The 11,136-nt window shown below is 33.5% G+C and overlaps 1 protein-coding gene across 4 annotated transcripts in view; it reads left to right on the top strand.

The window, feature by feature from the left end:
• The first annotated feature begins 1,335 nt into the window (after window positions 1-1,335).
• ppp6r2b (protein phosphatase 6, regulatory subunit 2b) overlaps window positions 1,336-11,136 on the top strand; it is a 33,180-nt gene continuing 23,379 nt past the window's right edge. For 3 of the 4 annotated variants that reach the window (XM_051135422.1, XM_051135421.1, XM_051135419.1), the window contains exons 1-5: window positions 1,336-1,585; window positions 5,436-5,568; window positions 8,264-8,523; window positions 10,645-10,831; window positions 10,922-11,059. In XM_051135422.1, coding sequence (XP_050991379.1) covers window positions 8,297-8,523; window positions 10,645-10,831; window positions 10,922-11,059 — 552 coding nt within the window. In that variant the 5' untranslated portion in view covers window positions 1,336-1,585; window positions 5,436-5,568; window positions 8,264-8,296. Of the gene's footprint in view, window positions 1,586-5,435; window positions 5,569-6,170; window positions 6,194-8,263; window positions 8,524-10,644; window positions 10,832-10,921; window positions 11,060-11,136 lie in introns of all 4 variants that reach the window. The other variant, XM_051135420.1, reaches the window with a different exon arrangement.

Genomic DNA, 11,136 nt, shown 5'->3' with positions numbered 1-11,136 from the left:
TTTGTTGTATTTTTTTAAGATAAATAAAATTATGATATACTTATTTTTATACAAAATATTTAAGATAATAGATTTTTTGTTCATTTTAACTAAACATTATTTATATATGGTGTATATGTTTGTATATTTATCTTATTTTTCTTAAAATAAATAAAACTGATATACTTATTTTTATACAAAATATTTAACATTATATATAATGTTAATTTGACTATATGTATGATTTATATTTGATGTATGTTTGTATATTTGTCTTATTTTCCTAAAATAACAAATTGATATACTTATTTTTATACAAAATATTTAACATTATATATATTGTTAATCTGACTATATGTATGATTTATATTTGATGTATATGTTTGTATATTTGTCTTATTTTCCTAAAATAAAAAATTGATATTTTTATACAAAATATTTAACATTATATATAATTTATATTTGATGTATATGTTTATATATGTCTTATTTTTCTTAAAATAAATAAAATTGATATGATTATTTTTATACAAAATGTTTTACATTATATTTAATGTTAATTTGACTATATATATGATTTATATTTGATGTATATATTTGTCTTCTTTTTCTTAAATACAATTTTTATACAAAATATTTTACTTTATATTTGATGCATATGTTTGCATATGTCTTATTTTTCTTAAAATAAATAAAATTGATGATTATTTTTATACAAAATGTTTTACATTATATATAATGTTAATTTGACTATATATATGATTTATTTATATTTGTATATTTGTCTTCTTTTTCTTAAATACAATTTTTATACAAAATATTTTACTTTATATATAATGTTTTATATTTATTTATTTATCATGGAGGATATAATAATTTTATGTTGTTATATATAAGAAAGGATATATGTTTATATATTTGTCTTATTTTTCTTAAAATAAAAAATTGATATACTTATTTTTATACAAAATATTTAACATTATATATAATTTATATTTGATGTATATGTTTGTATATGTCTTATTTTTCTTAAAATAAATAAAATTGATGATTATTTTTATACAAAATGTTTTACATTATATATAATGTTAATTTGACTATATATATGATTTATATTTGATGTATATATTTGTCTTCTTTTTCTTAAATACAATTTTACAAAATATTTTACAAAATATATAATGTTTTATATTTATTTATTTATTTATTTATTTATTTATCATGGAGGATATAATAATGTTATGTTGTTATATATAAGAAAGGATATATGTTTATATGCAGCGCTTCCGTCTTCCCATAAAACTAAACCAATACATGATAAATCGAACCTATCGCCCAAGCGCGTTCACACACACAGCAAGCGCGTCCGCGTCTCCTGGTCGGCCATTTTGACTTGAGAAATAATGTCAAAATCTTTTTCTGCTCACAGTTTAAAGCTCTGAAGGGGCCAGTGCTGAAGCAGGGCTGCTGAAGGAGGAAGTATATCGGGGGATCTATGGATGGAGGACGATGCAACGCCAACCAAATATCACATTTCCCCTCTGACAGCCTACAGAACAGCTCTGATCACAGATTGCTGTTTGTGTAATATCTCCAAGTGGAACTGGTAAGTTCACAGCAGTTTATTTGTTCGTAGTAATGTTATTTATCACTGTTTCACTGCGTATATATCCTAGTCGATCGTCTCTTAAGAACAGACCAGAAGCGTTTATGACCTGCATATGGACTCACGTGACATACGAGCAACGGTTAAACAACCCATGATTATGTTAAATGCCTTTCACCTTGAAGTGTACGCTCATTTACAGTCTTCATATGCTCTGATAAAGCAGATAAAATAGCTGCACGTCGTAATATTGCTTTGACATGCTTTTTGGGCTCCGGAGTATGTTCACTTTTGTTTATGCAAATACGCTTGGTACGATTTGAAGGCTTTTGGCAGTGGAAGCATTTATAATGCTATGCAACATCCAGTAATCAGGCATGCAAATTTTTTTAGCGTTCTGATTGGTGGTTCGAGTCTCGCCTCTGTGTTCTGATTGGTGGATCGCGGACAGTGACATTGAGCGAGGCCGTTGTGTGTCTGTCTGACATTGATCTTGAATTTGGTTATCATAAAGACGTTTCGTGTGTATTTTAACGAAAAATAGTATGCGAATGAGAATTGTACAGTCGTCAGAATGTCATTGAACGCCCTGTCACACACGTAAGTGTGGGCGTGACGTGTGTGATGGGTGGACTGTATGATTTGATCACACACGTGTTGATCTCTGCAGTATTCCTGCTTTCAGCAAAACACGTGATATCAGTTCTTCAGTATTTGCTGTCTGGTGTTCATAATGGCAAGGCAAGGCAAGTTTATTTATATAGCACATTTCATACACAGAGGTAATTCAAAGTGCTTTACATAAAAGGAATTGTGGAGCCAAGCACAAAAGAGGCAGAATGAGGAGCTAAGTATGGCAAGAAACAACAGACCGACTACAACAATAAATAATTAAAGCCATTTTAGGATGATATCAGTTGAAATGGCTGAAAAATCATAAATACAACCAATAATAATATTATTTAATGGCTTATCACGTTTGACCAACAGGTGGTGCTGTTTTCAAATTGATGTGATGTGTTCAGTGTGAAGTGACAATGACACACACAAGAAGTTTGGTGTCATCATCTCAAAGCTTTACAAAGATACAGCCTCAGAGTTATTTTGGCATCGTGCCACAAATGTGTAGTGGCGCTGTACAAAAACAGTTTCGTCTATCAACACAAAATCCATAAGTTTGAGTCAGGACAGTCTGAAGATGATTTGAGTCAAATTTGGTGATAATCGGACCAACGGTCTAAGAGGAGTTTGAAAAAGTAGGTTTTGTACATTAGTCAAAATGGCGGACAGGAAATTCGGCCAACTGTGGTATAATTGGCATGCGTGTTGTCGGCATGACCCAAGGAATGTTTTGAGACCAGTTTCATTACAATAGGCTAATGCAATCAGACGTTATTAGCATTTTTGGAAATTTCATTATTAATGTTTAATGAATGGTGTATTACTTCTGACCAATAGGTGGCGCCATTACCAAATTGATGTGGCGTGGTCAGCGTGAGGTGACAATGGCGCGTATAAAATTTGGTGTCAATATGTCAAAGCAATGCAGAAATACAGCCTCAGATGTAACTTGGCATCTTTCCAGCAAATTCGTTGATGCGCTAAATGAAAACCGTTTTGTGTATCGACACGAAATCCATAACTTTTTGCCAGCATGGTCTGAAGATGATCTGAGCCAATTTTGGTGAAAATCAGACAAACCGTCTAGGACGAGTTCGAACAAAAAATTATCTAAAAAAAAACTAAACCTTAAGATTTTTGAATTTTGGACTTCAATCAACTCGGCATGAGCCAAGGATTCAGGGGAAAAAAGAGTTTTCATTCTGTGGCTTACAGTTCAAAAGTTATTAGCAAAAAATTATTGAAATTTTGGACAGGTGGTGGCGCTAGAGAGTTTGAGTGAGAGACTCCAAATTTCCTATGGTTAATGATGGGACTGTCCTCTATCAGTGTGCCAAATTTCACAACTTTCCCGCAATCGGTTCTATGGGCTGCCATAGACTTCCAGAGCGGAAGAAGAAGAAGCAGAATAATAATAAGAAGAATTCTAACGGATACAATAGATGCCATCGCACCTTCGGTGCTTGGCCCCTAACAATCACAAAAAAGGAAGTAGAACAATCATAAAAACAATGATCACAACAATAAAACAAAAAATGTAAAATGTAAAAACTGATTGATATAATGATTTAAAAATTGATTTAAAATAAGTTTAAGACAGTTAAAAACAGAAAATGATTCTACATAATGCAATCAGTTCGGACGAAGCACAGTGCTCGTTTAGTAAATGCACAGCTAAACAGATGAGTTTTGAGTCTAGATTTAAATGTAGCTAATGTTTTAGCACATTTGATCTCTTCTGGAAGCTGGTTCCAACTGCGGGCAGCATAATAGCTAAAAGCGGATTCCCCTTGTTTTGTGTGAACCCTTGGTATTTCTAACTGACTCCTAATGATCTGAGTGGTCTGTTAGGTTTATATTCAGTGAGCATATCTGCAATGTATTTAGGTCCTAGGCCATTGAGTGATTTATAAATGAGTAAAAGTACTTTAAAATCAATTCTAAATATAACTGGAAGCCAGTGTAGGGACCTGAGGACTGGTGTGATATGCTCAGATTTTCTGGTTCTAGTCAGAATCCTGTCAGCAGCGTTCTGACGAGCTGCAGCTGTCTAATGGTTTTCTTGGGAAGGCCGGTGAGGAGACCATTACAGTAATCCACCCTGCTTGTGATAAAGGCATGAACAAGTTTCTCCAAGTCTTGACTGGAAACAAAACATCTAATTCTTGCAATGTTTTTTAAATGATAGTTTGCTGATTTAGTTACTGCTTTGACATGACTACTGAAACTAAGGTCTGACTCCAGAATCACACTAAGATTCCTGACTTGGTTTTTAGTTGTTTGACCCCTAGCATCAAGGTATGCATTCACTTTAAGAACTTCCTCTTTGCTTCCAAATGCAATGACTTCAGTTTTCTCCTTGTTTAACTGAAGGAAGTTCTGGCACATCCAACTGTTAATTTCATCAGTGCATTGGCAGAGGGAATCAATGGGGCTGTAGTCATTTGGCGATAAGGCTAGGTAAATCTGGGTATCATCAGCATAGCTGTGATAGGCAATTTGGTTCTTTCTCATTATTTGACTCAGTGGGAGCATATACAGGCTAAACAAGAGCGGCGCAAGAATTGAGCCTTGAGGGACTCCGCATGTCATGGACGTCCACTTAGACTTATGCTCTCCTATATTCACATAATAACCTCTCCCTTCTAAGTATGACCTGAACCAGTTGAGAGCCATCCCAGAAAGCCCAACCCAGTTTTCTAGTCTCTCTAGAAGAATGTTATGATTGACAGTGTCAAACGCAGCACTAAGATCTAGTAGTACCAGCACTGATATTTTGTTAAAATCTCACTTTGAAAGTTCTACCATTAGGTAAATATCAACATATATTTAAATGATCTATCTATCTATCTATCTATCTATCTGCTGTGTGATATCTAGTGCTGGACGTCATAAAAAGGTAATAACATTAAAAACGATGGTGATTTATATAGCACATATAAATGTTACAGTTATGCTCGGCTGTGCAGTAATGGTCTGTGACATGATGTAGTTTAGGTTGGCAGCTGACCTCATATCCGCTGATTAATCCCATTAAAAGACTAAAAAGGAACATGCTGCTGTCAGTGTGTGTGTGTGTGTGTGTGTGTGTGTGTGTGAACACATTCATGTGTGTTTAAACAACAGCTTATTCAGCTTGAGTCCTAGTGGTATTACAGAACTGTAATGTGGCTTAATTGCAGCTCGCTGGTCTTAGTCATGTTTTGATGACTTGTCTTTGTCCCTACAGGTGCCTGTGATGTAATGTAAGGCAGCCTTGTGGATGGATGGGTTGTATGACCACTGACCACTCAGTCTAGTAAACCAATGTGTGTAAACTGGTCTCTGCATCCCAACTAAGGAGACACACCATCTGACTGAAGGTAATTTATTATTATCATGACTTAAAGGAGAAGCTCACTTCCAGAATGAAAATTTCCTGATAATTTACTCACCTTCATGTCATCCAAGATGTTCGTGTCTTTCTTTCTTCAGTTGAAAAGAAATTAAGGTTTTTGAGGAACACATTCTGGGATTTTTCTCCATATGGTGGTTAACAGGTTAAAGGTCCAAATTGTAGCCTCAGTGCAGCTTCAAAGGGCTCTACACGATCCCAACCGAGGAATAAGGGTCTTATATAGCAAAATGATCAATAATTTTTTTAAGAAAAATACGAATTTATATACTTTTTAACCACAAATGCTCATCTCGCGCTAGTGTAATCATGCACATGTGACATAGGCGTTTACAAAACAAACGTGCAAAGAAAGTCAAATGCGCTTTACAAAAAAAAGGGTAAAACAATGTCGGATGGTTTTGAAGTTAGAGGAAAAAATGAGATGGAGCTTTTCGCCCTACCCTGCTTTTTTGAACCGAAGTACAGACATGAAAAGCTGTGTAACATAATTATGCATTTAGAGCTAGTGCAACATGAACATTTGTGGTTAAAAAGTATATAATTTTTTTTTTTTTTTTTTTTTTTCAGAAAATGACTGATCGTTTCATTAGGTAGGACCCTTATTCCTCAGCTGAAATTGTGTAGAGCCCTTTAAAGCTGCCTTGAAACTGCAATTTGGACCTTTAACCTGTTGGCCACCATTGAAGTCCACTTTCTGGAATGTTTTTCTCAAAAAAACGTAATTTCTTTGCATGATTTCAAGGTTGGAATGACCCAGATGTTTTCTGCTACACCTGAGAGTGTTTTGCTACATCAAGCAGCAACATTAAATTACAGATATAGTGAAAAAGCTCTATTTAAACTTTTATGTGAAGTTCTTTGACATTGAATAGAGTTTTTGGATGTATTCCCCACTCCTTTACAGACTGTAAGTTAAATTATACATTTTAAATAGTTATCTTTGTCTTTAAAGCTAAAACCTTTGAGAACGAAAATTGCTTTTATTATGTTGATAAGTGCAACAATGCTGAATAAAGCTATGAAAATACAGTTGAGGTCAGAAGTTAAATGTTAATTATTTTACCAAAATAAGAGGGATAATCTTATTTTTTATTTAGTACTGTCCTGAGTAAGATATTTCACATAAAAGATGTTTATATATAGTCCACATGAGAAAATAATAGTTGAATTTATAAAAATGACTCTGTTCAAAAGTTAACATTCACTTGATTCTTAATACTGTGTTGTTACCTGAATGATCCACAGCTGGGTTTTTTTGTTTAGTGATAGTTGTTAATGAGTCCCTTGTTGGTGCTGAACAGTTAAACTGCGTGTTGTTCTTCAGAAAAATCCTTCAGGTCCCACAAATTCTTTGGTTTTTCAATATTTTTGTGTATTTGAACCCTTTCCAACAATGACTGTATGATTTTGGGATCCATCTTTTCACACTGAGGACAACTGAGGGACTCATATGCGACTATTACAAAAGGGTTAAAATGCTCACTGACGCTTCAGAAGGAAAAACGATGCATTAAGAGCCGGAAGTGAAAACATGTTAAATTAGAAGATCAGGGTAAATTTAACTTATTTTGTCTTTTGGGAAACATGTAAGTATCTTCTGTAGTTCCTAAAGGGCAGTACTAAATAATAAAAAAAAATACTTTCAAGCAAAATAAGAAAAATGTACACATCTTCATTCTGTTCAAAAGTTTACACCCCCTGACTCTTAATGCATAGTTTTTCCTTCTGGAGCATCAGTGAGCGTTTGAACCTTCTGTATTGCAGTCATTTTTGGAAAGTGTTCAAATACACAAAAATGCTGAAAAACCAAAGAATTTGTGGGACCTAAAGGATTTCAGCGGGCAGCTTAACTGTTGAGGACAAAAAAAGGGTCTCATGAGGAACTATCACTAAACAAAAAAAAACAGCTGTGGATCATTCAGGTAACAACACAGTATTAAGAATCAAGCGTATGTAAACTTGTGAACAGGGTCATGTTATGTGAAATATCTTATTCAGGTCAGTACTAAATAAAAAATAACATGCATTTTGTATGATCCCTCTTATTTTGGTAAAATAATTAATAAGTTGTGTGTAAACTTTTGACCTCAACTGTATATACGATTTGAAAAATCTCCTCTTATTTTGTCATGGAAAGTTCTTATTGATATTTTAAACTCTGTATCATCAAATTAGGCAATATTAGGCCTAGGGCATTTTTGTTTGAGATGCAGGGCTGTGTTATAAACAATAACAGCATTATTATCATGGTCAACTTTAGTATTATACACATAATCATACACCATGTAAGATTTTGTGTGGTATACAAGTCCAGGGACAGACCAACCTTAAGGCAAATGAAATCAGATCAGCTAATAGTCTTTAATTGACTGATGCAATTGATTCTCAAGCTGTTGTCAAGAGTGTAATTACAGCTGACTTGCTAATGTTTAATAGCTGCTGTATGTGCTGCTCTAAATGTGTTTTATTTATACTGTAGGTGTTTTTTTTGCATGCATTATTTATACACTGATTTCTTCTGATACGGTGTGCATTTTCTACATCGACTTTTTTGACTAACGTAGAGTGTTATAAGTCATTGACTGGCAAACTGTGTGCAACACCATCTTGCTTTGTTTTTCTGATATGCTTGAGTAACTCCCTCTCTCTTTCTGTCTCAGGCACTCTCTCTCTTTCGTCTGTAAGCTGCAGTCATGTTCTGGAAGTTCGACCTGCACAACTCCTCTCAGATTGAGAAGCTCTTGGAGAAGGAGGACGTGACCCTACAGGAGCTGCTGGATGAAGAAGATGTGCTTCAGGAGTGCAAGGCCCAGAATCAGCGCCTCCTCCTCTTTCTCACACGGGACAGCAGCATGCTGGAGCTCCTCAACCTCGTCACGCACGAGCCCCCTGCTGACCGGGAGGAGAAACTGCGCTACAAGTGAGTGGAAAGACGGTCTGGATTACTTTCTGAGCAGCTCTAAAATAAAATGATTTGAAACTTTGCCTGTGGTGGAGAAAAAAATATTGATCAGTCCAATGAATTGACCAATATTTGGCCATTTTGAGATTGGACAGGATGATTAAATAGCTGATATTTGGCCAGTTATAGATCATGTAGCTAGCTAATTCATTTTACAGGTATTTGGCCATTTTGAAATATTGATTGATTGATTTATGTACATTTAAATTTTATGTACATTTATTAGGCAGTCTGAATAATTAATTAATATTTGGTGCAGTTTTATTTTTATATTATATTCCCAGTTTCTGTTCATTTTAATTTAAGTAATTTTAAGTAACTTTGCTATTTACTTTTTTCCCTTTTTAATAGTTTTAGTTTTTTTTATATACACTACCACCCAAGATTTTTTATGTTTTTAAAGAAGTCTCTTCTGCTTACCGAGCTTGCATTAATTTGATCCAAAGCACAGCAAAAGCGGTAAAATTTAGAAATATTTTTACTATTTAAAATAACTTTTTTAATTTAAATATACATTAAAAAGTAATTTATTCCTGTGATTTCAAAGCTGAATTTTTAGCATCATTACTCCAGTCACATGATCCTTCAGTAATGATTCTAATATTCTGATTTGCTGCTAAAAAAAACATTTATTGTTATTATTATTATTATGTTGAAAGTTTCTTTGATGTATAGAAAGTTCAGAAGAACAGCATTTATCTGAAATAGAAATCTTTTGTAACATTATAAATGCCTTTATCATCACTTTTAATTAATTTAAAGCATCCTTGCTAAATAAAAAAATATTAATTTCTATAATTTATTTCCAAAATAAAAAAAAAAATTATATATATACTGACTCCAAGCTTTCGAATGGTATAGTGTATAATGTTACAAAAGCTTTTTATTTCAGATAAATGCTGATCTTTGGATCTTTCTATTCATCAAAGAATCCTGAAAAAATGTACTCAATTGTTTTAAATATTGATAATGATAATAGTATAATTAAAAAAAAAGCATATTAGAATGATTTTTGAAGGGTCATGTGACACTGAAGACTGGAGTAATGATACTGAAAATTCAGCTTTGATCACAGGAATAAATTACTTTTTAAAATATATTAAAATAAAAAACAGTTATTTTAAATAGTAAAAATATTTCAAAGTTTTATACTGTCTTTGCTATACTTTGGATCAAAAATGCAGGCTTGGTGAGCAGAAGAGTCTTTTTATGACTGATAGTGTATAGATTTCTGTTTGCTTTGTTATTTTTTTTATTTCAGTTATAGTAAGTTTACTTTTACTTCTTTGGTTATACTTTTATTTCTTTTTTATTTCCGCTTTATTTTAGTTACTGGAAACAACTAATAATAGTGTTAGTTAACTATAACAATACTCATTTGGCCCTCTAGGATTCACTGGACAGGCATAATTTGACCATTAAACAATGATATTTGCACATGCACTTAGATAATAAACACCAGTGTTAATTCTATTTTGTCCATTTGCTAATTTACAGACAAACTTGCCAATGGATAAAACACATTTCAAGTTTCTAAATATCTGAATTTCATTGTGTGACCCTGAACAGCAAAACCAGTCTTAAGTAGCACGGGGATATTTGTAGCAATAGCCAAAAATACATTGTGTGGGTCAAAATTATCGATTTTCCTTTTATGCCAAAATCATTAGGATATTAAGTAAAGATCATGTTCCATGAAGATATTTTGTTGTACCGTAAATATAACAAAATGTAATTTTTGATTAGTAATGTGCATGGGTAAGAACTTAATTTCAACAACTTTAAAGGTGATTTTTCTCAATATTTAATTTTTTTTTTTTTGCAGATTCCAGATTTTCAAATAGTTGTATCTCAGACAAATATTGCCCTATCTTAAAGAAACCATACATCAATGGAAAGCTTATTTATGATGTATAAATCTCAATTTCGCTTTCCCTTAAAAAAATTGACCCTTCTGACTGGTTTTGTTGTCCTGGGTCACATATAAGATAAATGTAGACTTGTTTGCAATTCATTTTGCATTGTATACTGAATTTATTTGCATTACATATCATCCTTTTCTCTCTGTCTATAATGCAGGTTTGCTAATGTAGCATGTGAGCTGTTGACATGCGATGTGTCCCTCATCAATGATAAAGTTGGTGGGGACGAGTCTCTGCTGAACACACTCTATAGTTTCCTAGAGCAGAAGACTCCGTTGAACCCTCTACTGGCCTCCTTCTTCAGCAAGACCTTCGGCAGCCTCATCACCCGCAAGACAGAGCAGGTAGGCCATCATGTCTCTTTTTCATTTGCAAATCTGTTTTTCTGCATGATTTTTTCAATCAGCTCTTTGTTCACTCCTATTATTTATTAGGTGATCAGTTTCCTAAAGAGCAAGGAGGATTTCATAGGTCAGGTGTTGAAACATTTGGACACGTCAGCCATGATGGATCTGGTGCTGCGTCTCATTAGCAGCGTGGAGCCTGTTTGTCTCAGACAGGAAGTGCTTACTGTGAGTGCACACGATCTGCTGATTCATTTATAGGTGTTTTTATAATGGACACTTTGGCGCTGTGAAAAAAAACCTCA

This window comes from Labeo rohita, chromosome 18 (assembly GCF_022985175.1).
Source record: "Labeo rohita strain BAU-BD-2019 chromosome 18, IGBB_LRoh.1.0, whole genome shotgun sequence".
Lineage (NCBI taxonomy): Eukaryota > Metazoa > Chordata > Actinopteri > Cypriniformes > Cyprinidae > Labeo > Labeo rohita.
Note: the sequence above shows the minus strand (reverse complement) of the source record. Positions and strands in the feature narration are given on the sequence as shown.